Source organism: Cupressus sempervirens, chromosome 6 (genome assembly GCF_028749045.1).
Source record: "Cupressus sempervirens isolate cs-2001-9-10 chromosome 6, ASM2874904v1, whole genome shotgun sequence".
NCBI lineage: Eukaryota > Viridiplantae > Streptophyta > Pinopsida > Cupressales > Cupressaceae > Cupressus > Cupressus sempervirens.
The window spans coordinates 388,306,542-388,326,677 of NC_143123.1; the positions used below are offsets into that span (position 1 = coordinate 388,306,542).

General features: G+C 34.0%; 1 protein-coding gene across 1 annotated transcript in view; it reads left to right on the plus strand.

Moving 5' to 3' along the window:
• The window catches only part of LOC149552682 (GTPase LSG1-1-like), a 58,978-nt gene extending 40,426 nt beyond the window's left edge, over window positions 1-18,552 (plus strand). The window contains exons 3-7 of the mRNA XM_089788247.1: window positions 1,656-1,742; window positions 9,580-9,673; window positions 10,853-10,909; window positions 16,767-16,846; window positions 16,975-18,552. Coding sequence (XP_089644373.1) covers window positions 1,656-1,742; window positions 9,580-9,673; window positions 10,853-10,909; window positions 16,767-16,846; window positions 16,975-18,259 — 1,603 coding nt within the window. The 3' untranslated portion in view covers window positions 18,260-18,552. The remainder of the gene's footprint in view (window positions 1-1,655; window positions 1,743-9,579; window positions 9,674-10,852; window positions 10,910-16,766; window positions 16,847-16,974) is intronic.
• The last annotated feature ends 1,584 nt before the right edge of the window (window positions 18,553-20,136 follow it).

The following is a 20,136-nucleotide window of genomic DNA, read 5'->3' on the forward strand; positions in this document are numbered from 1 at the left end:
TTTTGTCATATGGGACAAGAAATTTGGGTATAATTTCTCTACAAGTTATATGTGAGATTCATGATAAATGGGTTGGGTGTTGGGCCGTCCTAGGTGCATCTTTGGTGTGAGTATGCACCAATTTTAGCCAGGCATTTGCATTTTGGCAACCTTTTTGTATGATTGGTTAAATAATTGCATACTTGTAGATCTTTGCTATTTCATAGTTTATGCTGGACACCTGCGCAATGATGTAGCCAGGAAATTTGGGCTTCATTTAGAATCTATAAAAGGAATAGCGATAGTGGAGAAATACTGTGTACTGCCTCTTCCCTGAATTTTCCAGAGGCAAATATATAATTGTCTTTCTTCACCAAGTTTAGCTATGTTACCAGATTTACCCCTGGACCTGGGAATTCCAAATTCGGTTAGCTCCAAAGTCTGGTCCTTACCAGATCGCTCAAAATTTTGCCACAGTGACTGAAATTCTCTGGAAATTCTGGCAGAGGAACACAGGCAGAATTTAGATGAATTTTGGGCAAATTTGGATTCCAGCAGATGAACCCGGACAAATTTTTGTAGAATTTTGAGTGAATTTGGTCCAGAAAACACGTTTTGTTGACTTCTTCATTTATTTTTTTGCCAAATTAGGTCCATTCACCCTCCAACCCTAAAAATAACCACTAAAAAGGCCAAAAAGGTGGTTTTATATGTCATTTGTGAATGTGTGAACTAAGTGGTGTATGGACTTATTTGCTGCTGCACACACACACACACATCTTTTTTTTTTTTTTTTTGAAAAACACGTGTTCTTGTACATATGAACCCAAAACGAATCTGGAACCCAACCCAATTTTTTTGAATGAATGTCAAACCCGAATCTGAACTGGCAACTTTGAACTTTAGCAAACTTGCAACCTACAGTACTATTATTAGTTACCAATACTAGTAAGCTCTACATCTGTGGATACCAAGTTCTTCCTTGTAAAACGTCTCTTCTATAAACTCAACACCAAGAAATTTGACTTTATCTAGACTCTAAAAAAGGGAAGAGGTAAATGGAAGCCTGGATATATCTACCATCTCATTTGTGATTGAAATGGATATGTATGCATGGGAAGCAACTTGTGATCAAAGTACCAAGTACCAAGATGGAAGCAACTTGGAAGCATATTCTCATCAGAGTACCAACGATGCTTGTGATCTGGCATGGACAAATTATTTAAAATTATCCTTCAGAGATAGGGGATCTTTTATTGAGATTATAAGTAGAACAGATAATTTGTAGAAATGAGCTGGATGGTAACCATCGAATAAGTGTACCTGAAATGAGAGGCTCCTTCAATCCAAGTTATCATTCCATGTGTTAGTCAGTTCTTGTGAATTGCATATTCATTTTCCAATTAGACTTTAATAGTAAGCTCTGTTATTTTTGGTTTGTCTCTTGGATGTTTTGTAAGTTATCTTGATAGGTTGTTTGAGTTTTGAATGAGATACAAATCCATTTTTACGACTTTCATTGTCAGATTCATGAAAAATTTCGCAAGTATATCCCCGTATCCTGATTTTACTTGGATTAAATTGAATTCATTCAGCAGTCTTTGTTCTCATAGAGTATTTATGTTACATGATTTTATATGTCAGAATTTATTCCTGATGATTTAATGGCAATGCAGGCCACAGTGGAATGCAAATATGTCTGCAGAAGAACTTGATGTTAAAGAAAGGCAGTCATTTTTAAATTGGCGGAGGAGTCTTGCCAGGTATTTTTGAAATGATTTACCTAATATGTTTTCCTCGATAGTAGCATATTCAATTCCATTTTTACAAATTGTTGAATATATACAGTGTTTATCTTCCGCGTACCTAATTTTTGAGAGTATAGGAAAGGCTCTAACAAATACAAGCACTTGAACAGATATGGTCTTCATACCTAATTGGCTTACAATTTAATTCACATCTATTATCTGAGCATTCCTTTTCAATTTTTGAACATTCACTCTTTTACTCCTGCAATATCAGGAGAAATCTAGTTGTCACTAAGTGGAACCTAAAATTTTTGTTACAATTGTTAGTAACAAGACAGAATCGTTCTTTTGTGTTTTTGAATTGGCATAGTTACAATTGTTTCCATGTGTATTCCAAAACTCGAATGTTGCACTTTTTGGACACATTGACCAAAGGTTCTGAGAAACCGATTTGGATTCTCAGTATAATTTGGCTAAATTGGTTCTGGTTCAGAAGGGTTGAAATCTATGCCCGGAAGCTTGCTTAATTGGCTAGCTTGTGCTGAGTCTCTATTGTACTCAACTTGTGATGCAAAATTCTTAGATTGGTTTTTAAATTTTTTGTATTGAAAGAAGTTTCTGAATGGAAATGGTTGGGCTGTGTATTGTTGTAAGGTCCCCTGTTAGGTTAGACTTTTATTACATATTCAAATTCTTGCATTGTATGTCCTAAGATACAATAATCTCAATCTAAGGTATTCATAAACAAAACTAGTTGAATCAGGATAAATTATCTATTAATTCCCACATATCCAATCATATTACTATTCAGCTTAATGATCGAAGGTGTAGATGTTATCCAAGTTTCCTAGATACCAACTTTCAATGGATAAACTATCCATATCCCATCTCGAGTCTTGCCCTCAAGGCTCTCGGAACACTGACTGCATTACCCTATCTTGAGACATAGATCCATTGCTTTGGATCTATACAAACCTCTCCTCGGTAACATCACAGACTTCCCTTCTCTAAATCATATATATATATATTCAAGATATATATACACATATACATCAATCATTTATTAACAGGAGTTTCAGTTTTCGATACGTACCTGATATAGAATTTATATATTTATTAGCACAATAGCTTGAATTTGTTCTATACTTACGATGCCTCACTGTTATATATATATATATATATATATAGATAGATAGATAGATAGATAGATAGATAGATATGTATACATATATATATATATATATATATATATATATATATATACAGTCTGCATATTTGATGTATTGATCTGTTCTCTGTATTTCACTTCCTTTCCTTTTTAGTTTTCCCCTGTTTGGTTATATTATAAAACTCCCATCTCCATATATATACATAAATAGATAGATATATATTTGAAATCTATATAATTGTGAAATAATTCAAATTTATCTTTTGTATTTAGATATTCCATGGTCTATATAATTCATACATGTATGAGTAAATATTATTGATATGTGTTTAAATGTAATATATATATATCTATCTATATAGATGACTTATTATTATTTATATATATTTGTGCATATGCACTTTTGATTTCACTATATATATATATATATACCGATTCTCTGCTTAAATGGCTAGATGCTGGTTCTGATGCATCCGGATGCTTGGGTGCGTTAGGATGGTACACAGATTCTTTCAAGAAGCGCATCCTTAGAGCATCTGGGCACATCTAGAAAGCACACGAGGCCAAAAGGCCTTTTAAATGCCAAAAATCACTTAAGTGACAATTTTAGCACGTGTTTACTGGATGATTATGAGAATGTGGACTTTTTTGAGAATCCTTATGATTCTGAATGACTGAATTTGATTAGTGAATCTTGAGTCACGAGTCTTGATTGATCAACATTGAATCATGAACTAAGTTTTGATTTTGTAATTCAAATTGCATTGCAATCTTGAACTTGAGTAATTTTAAATCTACTAATGAGTTATTTCAATTTGTATATTTTTCACTTTGTGTTTCTGAAGTTTGAAGTTGAACTATCAGTGATGAAGTATCATGCTGTGGAACGTTTTTTTTCTTTTTTTTTGTATATTTCTATGCATATATAAATTATAGTATAGTATAACATATATATATATATATATATATATATATATATATATATATATATATATATATATATATATATATAGACGCATCCAAACCTATGTTACCTTGAGTTTCTGAGACGGAGACGACAGGGGACAGTGGGATGGGTTTTCGGGATGACTATATAAATACAGGACCTTTTTTAAATATACACTAAAATTTGCAAATATACATGTTATTCATATGAAACTAAGCACAACGCATGTCATTTAAACATTATATAACCTTAACATACACCATGAATGCCATCTAGGAAATGATAACCAATTTAGTACTTAATATGTATTAAAAACTTAACTCTAGTCTTATGCATGCATAATATTAAAAACAATTTCAATTGTCAATATGTGAACAAATATATAAGTTTAGCAGTGAACAATATCATAGAAATTTGAAAATCTAAATATGCCCAAGGCTAGAGGACTGCCATAAAGTTTCATCATGATGTTCAAGTTCAACATAAAATACAAAATATAGAAAAATGAAGCAGACTGCTGCTCCTATTCTGTTTATGCCACCATGACATCAAATCAGAATCCTCATCCTCGCTATCATGCTCTACAAGAAACGTACTCTCACCCAATGGAACCCCAACCAATCCTAGTTCTGTCTCATCCTCATCTATCTAGGCCACATCCTCCATCCCACCGCAAAGATGGAGTCTGCCTATACTATGGAGTCTGATGATCTGCAAGTTGAAGAGCACACATTACCACTAGCTTCTCCACTCATCTAGAGGAATCCTGGTGTTGTTTCATCTTGAGGATCAACATCCCACCGCAAAGTTGAAGTCCACCTATACTCTAGAGCCTGATGATCCGCAAGTCAAAGGGGGCAATGCACTACCACTAGCTTCTCCACTCGTCTAGAGGTAAGTCTATTCCTCTTGACAGAGTGGATGAATGAATATGTCAACCAATTCCTTTCTGGTGTATCTCTCCCATGCCAGGTCCACCATCCAATAGGATCTCTCTATGCCAAAACCACTCTATCCAACCTCGCTTGTGGCTTACTCAAGTTTGGGCCAGAAAGATTGGCAAAGTCAAGGAACTGTGCATGAAGAGTAGAGGCCTCTCAAGCTGAATACATCTCATCAATGGATTTTGTGAAGCCATCCAATACCTCAGGATCATGACATGGGAGGCCCCTTCCATCCAACTTTGCATATCATTTGGCATTTAGAGCAAAGGCTGCCATATGAAGCGGGGCATTCATTATGTTCCACCTTCATGTCACAATAGGCTTAACATGGTCCTCATAAAACCCCAATGTAGGATCCTTTGCTGCTCCAATTTGCTTTATCTTCCCTAGCATGCTGCTAAAAGTCTCATATATCTCTCCAAGACTAGGAGAGTTAGTACCTGCATATTCAATGACATCTACAATGGGTGTTATGACAGACCAAGTATATCTACAAGATGCAAACAAAAATTAAAATCAAAACTAGAAATATTAAGTTAGTATGACCATCAGTAAGCAAAAGACTCACATTCAATTTAAAAGTCAGCAACTTACTTTATTGCAGACCACCAATTGTTATCAAGGGTCTTTTGCTTCACCGATTTTCCTTCAAAGAAGTTAGAATTGGACCATCATGTCCACTCTGGATTCACCACCATCAATTAGAGGACCTCATGCATCTCAACCATCATCTCCATAAAGATGAAGTATGTGCAATACCTATAGAGAAAATTATAAATTAAAATAAAGTTAAACATATATCACATCACATGTAAGTTTCCAAAACTCTGGGTTTTCAGGCAGGGACGTGTCCACGGTTAACATAGATCCAAATGTATCCAAAATCCAAAAAATAAAAATTGCATATCCAATTCCTGCATTCGCATCAGAATCAGTAATTCAGTAATAATAAATAATTATTTATAAATGCTATATATTTACATATATTATTGTTAGGGCATTCCTTTTCTTTCTATATATATATACATATATTTATATTTCTGATTTCTGATTAGAAGTCTGATATCTTTTTTATAAATAAATATACAATATATTAACTGGTATCTTTTTTATCACTGTTCTGTATTTATAAATAGTGTCACTTCTCATATAATCATTATTTAACACTTAATACTTTTGCAATCATTTGTTTGTCATTGGGCTGCCTTATCTAATTCTTTTCATCATACTACCTCTCTACTGTTCTTAGTGCTGACTATATCCTTCCTAGATGATTTGATAACATAAATTACCAGATAATATATAGATATATTGTCTTCGCCATCCCTGAAATGGGTGTCAGTCAACTCTTAAATTTATCATTTCCTAGGTATGCCACTCATAGATCCTATTCCCCCTTCCTTATCCTTTGATGATTCTGATTATATATATATATATATATATATATATGAAAAGCTATCTGATATAAATTGAATCACACCCCTTCATCATTCAAGTGCTGATATTCCAGATCGACTCTAACAGCTAGCATTAAAATTAAATAATCAGTTAGTAACTTCTTTACTCTTATCATTATCTCTTATTTAAGAGCGATCATTGATCCGTACATTGCCAAGAACTGTGTTATGAACCAATGGACTAGCTTCCTTCACTAATCAGTTAGATATTGATACCTTGGTCTTCTTAATAATTCTTAAGTCAATTGATGATCATGACTTAGTCAATCAATATCCTTCAGTAGTGATACTTATGGAATTAGATATTTTTATGGATTTTGTCATCTTTTCCGTTGCTCCTAACGACCATTAGATGGAGATTGCTTACCTACAAGTATCTATTGTGCTCGTCATTATTGAAATATATTTTATTATTTATTTATCTTTATCTTTTTTATATTTAAAATAATAATTATTTATTTTCATTTATATTAGAGAGGGAACATCGCATTGTTCTATATGGCTTGGGAGACTCTAATTGGTGTAAATACTTTTTTGATCGGTAATGGGCCAAAGCCAAGATTAATTGTTATTATTATTATTTGTTGAGATTAATTATTATTATTTGTTAAGCTTGAGTAGACTTGAACCCAAGACCTTCCAAATGGGAGGCTCACAACTTATTACTGTGTTGTAGGCTTTTACCTCTAATTGGTGTAAATATTAATGCTCATTAGTATATTACATTTTATGTATTTCATTTCTAGAAACTTGTTAATTGTAAGTGTTGTGATAGTTCAATTTAGCAGGTGGTGATGATATTTTTGGTGGGCAGAGAGGATCATTCACACTTATCATACATGTAACATCTTTAGAGTTTATATATATAAGTTGAAGATATATCAATATCACAGTTATGAGGCTTGGACTCGCCTAAAGCTCGGCAAGCTAATTTTGGAATATATATAAGTTGAAGAAATAAAAATATCATAGTTACGAGACTTGGACATGCCTAAATGGAAAACTGATTTTGGACTTGGTACAAAAACTCAAGAAAGAGTTGACAAATTAGAAAACTTAAGAAATTCAGAGATTTTAAAGGATTTAAAATAAAACTTGTTTGATGCACCCTTTATTAAAAGATGTCACAGACACAATAACATCGTCAAATATACTACTATACATTGATCACAAAGTAGTAATGCAAATTGTTGGTGAAGGAGAAAACACATGGATATATAAAAACTATAAAAAATTTCAAATGTATGCAAAACTCATGGAATAGGAAATCCACAACATCAAAATTTCCAAACAAATCTCGAAGAAAAAGCTAAGAAGTCTATGGCTCTAAGCAGCTTGCGCCCTTTCTAAAAAGGTGTCTAAGATAAGTCTTGGTTGATGTTGCAACCATAATCTCCGCCCATCTCTGCACCACACGCACCAACATCCAATGTGTATGCTCATTCTCTAACCTTCTCCTCTGCCATGGCCTAATTTCAGCCTCTCTTTTTAACCCAATTGAGGGGGTCTCTCCATCAATAGTTTACTTTCAACAAAACAGTTTGCTGCAGTATTTGTCACCAATTGCACCACATTTTCCTCACCCACCTCAGCTAGGTCTCCCTCTAAATCTTCACAAAGGAATGCAGCATTTTTTTCATATCCAGATGCATCAATTGATTGATGAATATGCCATATGGTGCCACCTAAAAAATAAAAAGAATTAATGATTCAGTAAAGCATAAATTTAAAATATGAATCACTGAAGCAATTCGTTGCAGAAATATAATCACTTGAGAAAGAAGCAATAACATTTAACTATGTCCTATTTCTTTTATCAGTCTAACCACTGGTTATGATGGTGCAACCCGTCCTTCATATCAACTGTTACTCCTCTATTGTGGCTTTTACGTCAGCCACCTTTTCTGTCAAAATTGGGCCCTTTACATGTCATTTTCACTAAGAGATTTGGACCGTGTCCCACAAATAGTATTGACATCACCTATATTTGGCTAATAAGAATACCTTACAGATGTCACAGATAAATTTATTGTAAAATGGGGAGTTTAAATTTCAACATACCTCTAAATGTCACTGACATGATCACTAGCACCAACATTAACATCAACAACGCCACCAACAGTAACATCAACAATGACACCAACATTAGCACTACCATTCCTAACACCTGAAGAAGAACAAAATGGAGGCATGGAAGAAGACTCTCCACTACCACCAATGCCCACCATCTTCTCTGTTGGCTCTTTTACTTCTTTTTGTAGTCAAATATTTTTAGTTGCACCTGTACGTCATGCATAGCCTCATCAGGCACTTGTGAGCATGACACAACATCGTGGGCTGTTATTTGTGCAATGGTATTTCAATCTATTAATGCCTCCATTATAAACTGTTTTGAAATAATAACATGCTACCTCTCCTTTCTTTTGCCAAGGAAATGTTCAACATGTTTCCAACATGGGCCCCTTCTAACTGGGGTATAAATACAAAATAATTAACATTTGTGAATTGTGATTTATAATTTATTAATTAGTAAACTAATACAAAAGAGTAGGGTTTGAAATTATAAAATTAGTTATTTCATAAATAAAACACATAGGGCTTGTTAAAAATTAAATCAAACATAACCAGTGTTCTTTCTTTGATCTAGTAAAATAAAATGGAAAGAATAAATTCAATGTAAAAAAAATGCAATTCTTAGTATAAGAACATTAAAAAAAACTTCAAAATTTAAGCTTACCTTTTAAACAAACTTGAACGTTGAAATCAATGAGCACTCCCTTCAATCATTGGTAGACACCTCTTGATGCACCAAACGTATCCCCAGAGCTGCCCAAATACAATTCAACAATGGAATTTTGCTCTACCTCCTTTGCTAGATGCCCTAGAATGCACTCTAAAATTTGCTGACAACTTTTTTTCTCCTGCTTTGTCATTGAAATGAAATGATATTGCTTTAAGAAGAGATGAGCAAATATAGCTAAAAAGAGCAACTTTAAACATATTATACTATGTTTTTCCCCCTATTGGCAGCTGCATGGCAGAGTCCAGGCAAGTCCCCAGGGTCATCAATTTTTGTATTGTCACTCTCCTTCCAGAGAATCTGCGAGGTTTTTCACCAAACCAAAGGGCATCCCACCATGCTTTAAACTCAGAGCACTGAGGCAGAGGAACATGTGGACAATTGTAGCTTTGTTTCTTTTTGTTACCTTTTGAAATGGAATATTATATTATAACTAGTGTATGGAACTAGTTTTTTATTTTATTCAACTAATGACTTGTCAATTTCTGTGAATTTTCATTATAGTATGCTAATTTGGTTTGTCATAATGGCTTTCAGGCTGGAGGAGAATGAAAAACTTGTGATCACGCCTTTCGAAAAGAATATTGACATATGGAGGCAGCTCTGGCGAGTGCTGGAGCGAAGTGATCTAGTATTGTTTTTGTACCCTTGTTTATCTGTTTTTTGTGAAATTGGGTAGGGGTAATTTGAATGGTCTAGGTTTTCAATAATTTTATGGAAATGCATGAAGTTGAAGTGAAGGCAGAATTTTGAATTTGTATATTCTTGGCAATAAGTGTTATGAGAAGGATTTCAATAACAAGTGGACCATTGAAAATTGTGGCTGCTATACTAGATATCATGTTTACACTTTTTGAAGTTATGCTTAAAATACATCAAAAGTCATGAAAATTTTCTGTTGAGTAACTTTGCCATGGAAATCTCAATGATTTGTTTTGACTAATATATTTCACTTGCTACTGTAGCTATTAGTTTAAGTACGTCTGAACCATCCAGAATAAAATTCTCCATTGTTATTGTATTTTTTAATTTTTACTTCGTGTTGTTTTTTACTAGGTTGAATATTCCCTTATAGGATGACCTTCTGCTTAGATGCCAGGTTTCTTTTCTGCCAAATTCACCCAGGACTGGCACCTAGCTTCAGCCATTTAGGTACTCCACGTCCAGAATTGGATTTAGTAGTTTACCTGATTCAATATTTAACATGTACATATTAATCATGTAAGATGTCTCCCGGGTGTTTGAACACGGGTCTCCATAATGAAAGCACCAATGATATACTGGCTGAGCTGATCCAGTTTGACTATTCTACTTTTATTTTCAGTTGATGGAATGTTTTTACAATGTACAATGATAATGGTATGCAAGAAGGTTTGGAGAATGCTTATCCCTTGTACAGATGTGTGTGAATAGTTTAATTGCAAACCCTTTGTATTAGAATCTAATTTAAGCAGTTCTGATCACTAATCATATCTCATTTGGATCCTTTTTCAAATTGTTAGTGGCCTGACTTAAACTTTGGCCTTTCTGCGTATCACCTTTATCTATATCATGTCGATTCATGTACATGTTGCTTAGATGGAAACAGAACTGAATTTATCAAATGAGCAGAACTGAAAATGCTTTCTTCTTTATACTTAGCACACAAGGAAGCTTATCTAGAATGCAAATGCTTACTTGTGAATACATATATCTTTCTACACTCACGGAGCTTCAGTAGTTTATTTTCCTTGATGTTTATTATCTTATTTTGTAGGTGATCTTTTTTACTCTCACATTCTGATTAACTAATAATGTTCTTATGTTCCAGGTGGTTACAGTGGTGGATGGTCGCAATCCATTATTTTACCGTTGCCCTGATTTAGAGGTTAGTTGTCTGTTCTTTCCATCTATAACATCAGTTATGTTAAGGCTAAGTGGCAGCATTAATCATTCGTGGAATATATCAACAAACCAAATGTGTAGGATTTTTTGAAAATTCGGGAAAGAATTGTATTTACAATAAATTGCGAAAAATTGAAGAAAACAGTCAAGAAATACATTAAAAAAAATTAATAGCATAGATATATTGAGAGCAAATAAAATATAGAATTCAACGCATTAATTGTAGAAAATAGAAGAGATTGTAACAAAGCCATTGAATTTTCTATAATGGGTTCGCCATTTCCGTGCACCTGTAACTTTACACCTGCACTATTTGCATTACCTACCTTACCTTGTGGTTCTTTCTGATCATCACAAGCAAATTGGGTTAAACTCCCATTTACAAGTTTCTCACTGCATGAAAGCAGTGAAGCTCCTGGTGCCCTAGGACTACTTGTACTAGCAAATCTTGGATCTCGATGTATTACATATTCTTTCTTTTGTGGTCTTCTTAAGCTGGGAGTCTCTCTGTGAATGGATGTCTTCTCTCTAATGCTGAGATTCATCACTTGTCTTTCCAAAATATTATTGGTCACACAAGCATGTGTTATAGTGGAGTATATCATTGCATCATTATATGCATTTGGTTGCATATATCTTCTCAACTACAATTTTACCTGTCACGTTGTTTCCACCTACTGTTCTTGGAAGCTTCATTGACCTTATCACTTCTACGCTTTAGTTGTACATTGTCTTAACCTTCTGACAAGAACACAGACAACAAGGCTTCCTTTCACTGTTCTATGACAGTCAATAGGACTGTTCTGCATGTTGGTTCTCTTTGTCACGATAACATGTATCCTTGTGCATATTACTAAAGGTACTTTTTATGACACTGTCTATTCATAGATCTCATCTCTTAACAGTGAGTATTGCCTTAAAACAGGGAGAAAAACTCTTCAAGGATAGTTGATCACTCTTTTAGAACTGTCAATCACTCTTCTCATAGAACAGTTCTTCACCTATAGGATAGTCTTTTGATCTTCGAAACAATAATTTGAACACTGATGAGACAAACCTTCAAAACTGAAATGTCTCTTGAAACCAAGTATGAGATCTTTTAAAGAAGAGTGGAACCCATATCTAGAACAGTGTAGTAAGCTTTAAGATAATGGATACTCTTTATGAGCAGAACCTGATATCTCTGTCCATTCCATTAAGATTCAGTGAATAGATGTGCCCTGTCAATCTAAGGGCTTTGTTTATATCTTCAAAAAATATGACTAATCAAATTAAATAAACAGATAAAAGAAAACCCATCCAGTATTCTTTGATCTCATCAATGCTCTAAAGAAATTCTAGAACCTTTCTAATGTTGAAAGACATCTCATATTCAAATGTGACTTCTCTCACAAATCTTGAATGAAGATACTGAAATTACCAATGTAGGGTAGGGTTTTATGCGTATACATGGAACCTTACCTTTAACATGATCCCTTTCTTGACCATCATGTTGCCCCTTGAAATTCGGATATTCTCTATGAAAACTACTGTATAGTTTCTTTTTGGCCAATTAATCACAAATTTTTAACTATAAATCACCCAAAAAACCATGAAAAAAATCATTGATAATTGTTGACCAAATAATCACAATCTTTTGGGAAACAATTTGGCAACATTGGCTATTCCTGATTAATCGTGTATAATCACAATTGTTTACAGATTTCTGCTTCTACAGGCTAAACAGAAAAATGATTTTTAATGGGCGAAAGGAGACTGCTATGAAATTTCACCTCCTGCACTTGTTCTTTGTTGTTTAAAATGACAAAATATGCAAGTTATGTACATCATGAATCTGGAATTGAAGAGCACACGGTTATACAAGGGAGTGGGGGGTGCTTGGGGATGAATCAGCATAATAACAAATTTCAACAATTTAAATTTCATCCACCATAATAGCATAATCTTTGATATGAATGTAGAACACTCTTCATACATTTGCCTTTTCTCTTTTATCTGCTCAAGACTCAAATATTTCTCATTATCCACAACACCTACGCTTTCACTGCAAATTTCTTTTACTTTCATATATACATATCCCTTTATTTCAAGGATCACACCTTTTTTATTGAATAGACATATCCTGTCAAATTTTTACTCTATAGTTTTTAATAACGATGTGGCCTTTTTAATGATTCACTTTACTTTAAACCTATAACATTATGACTTAAAGATCATGAAAGCATCTCATGATAATAAGTCAAATTGTGCCATTTGACTTATGTGATTAATAATATTTCTTATTATGAAGTTGTTAACTAATCTCTCCTTCTGTAGTTGGCAACTTGATTATTTTTGTTGTAAAAAAAATTGCTGTTTATTAGTTTTTTTAATAACAAACATTTTGTTGTCTTAGCACATCAATAGGAAATATGAATTATCACACCTAAGTTTCATCCAAGCATTTCATTTGCTGACTTGTCTCTTAGTTTGACTTACTAATCAATATCGCTGCATACTTTATTCATTAAGAAAGTCACACCATTTCAGTCTTTGATCTGTGTGTAGTAGCTATCATTGTGAAAACCACTCCATTATAATTCTGAACTACTATACTTAACCCCTTGTCAATGACTGCCCATAAGTTGTCTAATCACTGATGTATTTGTTTCGATGCAGTCTTCCACATCACTGAACATTTCTGTGGCATTATATTAATCATGTCTTTATTGCTGACTTTCATTACTCAAACAAAATGTCATTAATCTATATATCACCATTTGTTATTGTTGTCAATCTCTTTAGTCAACTTCTGTAATATTTTCATGTCAACTAGATCATTCTTGTTATCTCTCTTCATCTTATTATTTACACCAGTGATGCTCTTATGTATATTGATGCTTTCTTTTAATACTCTAAAGTTACCATGTGGACATTCTTCATCATTGAATCTGATTTATATTTTTCTTTTTATTGCTTCAAGCTGAACTATTATACTTGGCATTATGTTGTACGTGGGCCAGCAAGGGAGTCGACCATCAGGATTACTGCTCTCTGAAACATAGTCCCTGCAATTTGCTCCATGTAAAACGTTCCCTATAATAGTATAACAAATCAATGGTTCTAACAGAGATTGCTCATTGTTCCAGATATACATTGTTCCGAATTGCTGATTGTTTGTTCTGTCAATCTCTTTTATCACTACCAGTGTTTGTTGGGCTGTTCTTGCAGTGAAGTATATCATATAGTAATTGCTGTCTTTAGTCTGTCTACCTTCTGTAATTATTTTTGCAGAGCCCCGTAAAAAACTTCAGCAGCATGTGAAGGAATTTACACCCGCGAATGTTTATTAAACTTCTTATCAGACTGGTGTAATATTATCAATTTGCAGATTGTAGAGTACTAATTTACTATTCGATTTGCAGTTTATGATCAGACTGATTCTTGAATGAATCTGAATTTCAATGGCAATGAAATCTATGCTTCAAATCTGAATATTTAATTTGTCTTCAATTCTGAAACCACCGATCTGTACATGAGAAAGCATATGTCAATTTAGATGCTTCTCTTGGATGATCGGGTGGGCATTAATATTGCTTCCAAAAGACATGTCAGGAGAGGGCATGTCTCATGTCTGCTCATGATATGACTTTCTACATAAACAAATATTAATTATAATCCTAATCAGATTTGTTAAGACTTAGCCAGTTATTACTTATGCCAAGTTGCCTCAGACTCTATTCCAGTACTCCTTCACCCGTTCCCTCTTCCAACACATCACTTACAAATGATGACTGACTAAGTATAGGTGGCTTCTAAAAACATTGAGGTTGCGAACTCAGGCCCCTTCATCAATAGGAAACAATAGATAGTTCGTTTTAAGCGACATCCCTGATAACCTAGATGGAAGATCACCTTACCAGTAGACTATTGTGGTCTCCAGAGCCTAGAAGATGCTTATTGAGATTGTATTCCAAAACTATGAAAACACTATATGAACAAGAATTTGGATGGGTACTCTTTGCCTGTAGCAGGTCAAGTTACAAATCTTGAACTTGATAATATTTTTCTCTTTGTCGTTCTTGTTCTCTTCTTTTTAATTACATTACTCAAAAGACCTATGTGTTGTAAATAAACAGAATGTATAACAAATTTAGCATCAAGTATAAGATCAAATATATGCTCATGAAGAGATATGTAGGAAAAAAAAATCATTAATTTTGTCGTGCCTCTTTACCTTATTGTGGCATTTTATTGCTATAGTTACCTAATTTTCTAAAGCAACAAAAACTTAGAATGTTGCTTCCTAGTCTTTTAAGCAGAGAGTGCCTAAAATGGCTATCATTCTTCAATTACTATCTCAAATGGTCATAATCTTTTTAATTTTACTAGAAAAAAAGTATGCATGGGCAACCGTCACCTTTTGTCACTATCAGCATACCCCTTGCTCCTTCCGGTGCAAGTGCTAGTTATAATCCTAATCAGATTTGTTAAGACTTAGCCAGTTTTTACTTATGCCAAGTTGCCAATCTGCATATGCTATTGTAGATCATTGCTCGATCTAAAACAGGTTCATTATGTTTGAATATTATTATGCTCGATCATTGCTTGATCGATTCTATGCATGTATCAGTATATCTGATCCTTACTCGATCTGTACCAAGAGAAGATGAATCTACAATTTCAGTTTTCAGTATACTTACTGTGATATATAGAGTTTCGATTTAATGCAAGAATGATTGCTTTGTTTCCAAGGTATATGAAATGATAATTCTTATTGAGCAGAAGAACTGTGTATGTGTGCATGTGTGTCAGTTCACATAATGAACTGAACATACATAAACACATGCACACATATAATCAATACAAGCAATCATCCTTGTATCTGACTGAAACTACTATGTATCAAGGACACTGCATATGATGCTGCCCTCTGTTCCAGTGTGTATCTTTTATAACTGCAACTCTGATAATGACTTCTCAGTATGCGAACGTAATATCATTCTTCATATTTACATTGCTGTTTTGTCATGATCAAAAGTGCTTCTTTGTTTATATAATTCTCTGCATCAAAATATTTATCACTATTTATATATCTATGAACTGCTGCTCATTATCATTAAACACTTCTTCCTATTTGCTTTTGGTATTAGTCTCCCTTAAGATAGCATTGTACACTAAACCATCACTTAGTATACAACTTGAGCTTTCATAGTCGACAAGCTTAGTCACTGGTTTATCTTCTTTGTGTCTTTATCAAACTGAAACTTTATAATCAATTAATGGCACTATCATTTGACAATCAATTGGCGGCAATGGCTTTCTTAACAAATCAATCTTCATAGAGTGCTATTGATATAAATGATTAAGTCTAGAAAACATATGAGTAACCTTGACATCAATGACAATATTTGCAGGAGTGACTCAATAGAAGATAGCCTGAACTTGTTGATAAATGCACCAATAAATAAATCAAAATGGAAGTTTCTGAGAAAATGGCCATCCTACTAGACCTGTCGTCAGGACTTTTCAAGACCACAAATTGTCACTTCCATTTCTTTTGGATGATTTGAAAATAATAGCAGTTATGATGGAAAGTACTGCATGATGATTGTACAGGACCTCCATAATATGTCCTGTATAGTGTTATTGATTGTTTGATGATCAGCTTTATTAATTTTTCAATATCTGGATAAAAAACCACTAAATCTTGTGTTGAAAGTGCACGCTATTTATTGCAAAAATGGCAAAATAATTTGTTATTTGTACAGGCATTAGTTAACTTCATTCATATTGTTTCTTTCCAGCAGATTTGTATAGTGAACAAATTCCTAGTTTACAGTTGTTCCTTTCATCTGCAGGGATATGTGAGGGAGATCAACTCCCAAAAGAAGACAATGTTGCTTGTGAATAAAGCAGATCTTTTGCCAGTATATATGAGGTGGTTCCTCTTTTGCAGTGGTTGATAATTATAATTTGGAATTTCTTATATCATGAAGTTGTGAATGTAACTTTTGCAAATAAAAGATTGACGAATGCAAACTTTGGGTATGCCTTTTGAAATTGCAGAGTCAAATGGGTAAAATATTTTCATTCACAGGGTATATTATATGTATTTTGGTCTGCTAAGGCTGCTTCATTTGCTTTAGAAGGTAAAGAAGGGTTGAACACAGCAACTTTTGTAGAATCCACAGAAGAACTAGAAAAGTCTGATGTCTCAGTTGAAGATATTAAAATATATGGCAGAGAAGAGCTTTTGAACCGCTTGCAAAAAGAGGCAGAATCAATTTCAACAAGTATCAAAGCTTCAAATTCTGATTCAACTCATTATCACAGTGGAACATCCCCTAACTCCACTACACTGCGTCCTGCTTCTACACGTGTGGTTGTGGGGTTTGTTGGTTATCCTAATGTTGGTAAAAGTTCCACAATTAATGCATTGGTCGGAGAGAAGAAAACTGGGGTCACGTCAACACCTGGAAAAACCAAGCATTTCCAAACACTTATTATTTCTGATAAGCTAATGCTGTGTGACTGTCCAGGTTTAGTTTTTCCTAGCTTTTCCAGCTCCAGAGCTGATATGGTTGCTTTTGGGGTTTTGCCCATTGATCGGATGACTGATCATAGGGCGGCTATTCAAGTTGTAGCTGAAAAGGTTCCCAGAAATATTCTGGAAAATGTTTATAGGATATCATTGCCTAAGCCCAAACCATATGAGCCACAGGACAGACCTCCTGCAGCTTTTGAGCTGCTAAGAACATATGCTCGTTCACGAGGATATGTTGGGACAGGAGGTTTGCCAGATGAGACACGTGCGGCCCGGAAAATTTTGAAAGACTACATAGATGGAAAGCTACCTCATTTTGAAATGCCATTGGATAGAGAAAACAGTGTGAAAGGTGAAGATTTCAGAGATTGCAATCCTCCAGAATTGCAAATAGAAGATTCTGGAGCTGGGCTGGAAGAGGGAGCTTTGGATATCCATGATGAACAACTAGGATCTACTTCCTCTGTAGAAGATGATTATGCACATGTTAATGATGGTAGCTCCAATGAGGAAGCTAAAATGGGACAACTTTTAGACATCATGGGTAGCACAAGTCTAGAGGGTGTCCTGGATGACCTTGATGCCTTTGACTCTGTAAATGGTGTAGGACCAAGGGGTTCTGGAAGGAGCAAAAACAGCAAGGGAATGCACGCTCCACATAAAATGCATAGAAAACCACAGAGAAAAAAGGATCGCTCTTGGCGAGTGGGTAATGATGATAGTGATGGCATGCCTGCTGCAAAAGCGATCCAGAAGCCAGTTAGTAATGGTGCTGCTAGACAACTACTGAAGATCCAATGCGTGTAGCCAATGATTTTACAATGTTGGGATGACTTCTCTGCTGCAGAAAGTTTAAAATAGCTAGCTGTCATGTTGCTGCTTGACTGGATTGAAGAATGCCTGTGATTATTTATCACTGGATTTTAAATCTTTGTAAAATTTGGAGCATAATGCTTCTAGTTCTTAGGCATTTTGGTAAATAATAATATTCTCATATCATATAAGCTGACACATCGTATGAATTATGGCATCGAGGCATCAACATCTATTAACTTTCGCTATCCTTCAATTTATTTTCAATATAATGGAGATATATATCATGGTTGTGTTTCCATTGTACCATACTGATGATAGATATAACAGTGAGAGAAATTATACATAGCATTATGCTTCTTAACATGCTTTCGGTTTAGTTTGTGAGATCGTGAAATGGATCAGATGCCTTTTTGCATTGCTGCACACCAGGCACTGGATGATCAAGGCATACTGAACAAGCTAGTTATTACATGTAAATTGAAATTTAGTTAAATATTGTATGATACACAATAAATTCAAATTCATTTGACTATTGCATGACAGATTCACCATTTGTAATATGAGTATTTGTGATGAAATGGTCAGACTTCTAATTTTGATTTTTTCCTGTTTAGCTATTGCTTCATCTTGATGATCATGTTGTACCGTACTGATACACAGTAAATTTACTGTTTTACAGGATCATGTAGTGTTTAACCTTAACGAATATTGTACCGAGACACAGTAAATTGAAATTCACATTACAAGTATATATAAATATATCCCATTATATACGGTTCAATATATTATTATCCGCTGAGTCCATATAACCGTATATATGGATTTTAATAACTAATATGTAGTTAGAGAGAGTTAAATTCACCTTACGGGTATGAATAGACAATTAATCTGGATGAGCTGAGCTACTAACCTTGTAAAATATATCCCATTGTATAGGGTTCAATATATAAAAACCCATTGGTAATGTTGAAAAAAAGAAACTAATTAGTGAAAAAAATCCAGGTCAAATTTCAACCCAGCTGCTTTTCCCCATTTGATCATTATACCTCAATATTTAATAAAATAATTTCATTTATATCAAATAAAGTATCTAGTGGGTTCACATATATCCAGCACTCTATAATATATAATACAACAACGAAAACTCACAATATTCCAGCACTATTTAATATAGCTACTACCCAAAAGTTTTATGATCTTTGAGGGCTGCAATTCTGAGTCATTGTATTAATCTCCTTTTTGTATTATTTGATTCCTTCCAAACAGAGTAGAAAAGTTGTGAGCTGAGACGGTGTGAAGCTTCGGCAATATGAGAATTTAGGGGCTTTTTTATGCTTCACAATGAAGTTTTTTAAATAAACTTTTTTTTATAAATATACTTTGTTCTGAAGGCTGATAATCAAAGTCTCTCTCAATTTTGAAACTCCACCATTTATGTCATTAATCCTAATTAATGTTGGCCACTTTTTCTTTATGAGGGCCTCGTTTATGGCACTTGGTTGAGTTAGTACTTATATGCTCTACTTTTTGAAGTTGCATTATAGCTTTAATTAAACTAAATATTTAGTATTCCGAATTTGTCAATCAATTCAATATTTATTATATTATTATTTTATTTGTGCAAATATGAATGACAACATCAAGGATCAAGACACAAACCTAGATTCATTTGGCTTCCCAATGCACCACAGATGGACAACTTGAGTGGAAAAACTATACTATAGTAGAACAAGCAAAGCCATTTGTTGTCAATACATAAGTGCTTCCTTGCAGTCAATAAAGATAAAACATAAGACATCATCAATCACATGAAGAACCTTGCTTGTTGAATACAACAACGATATTATCTAGAAATACACTTGATGAGT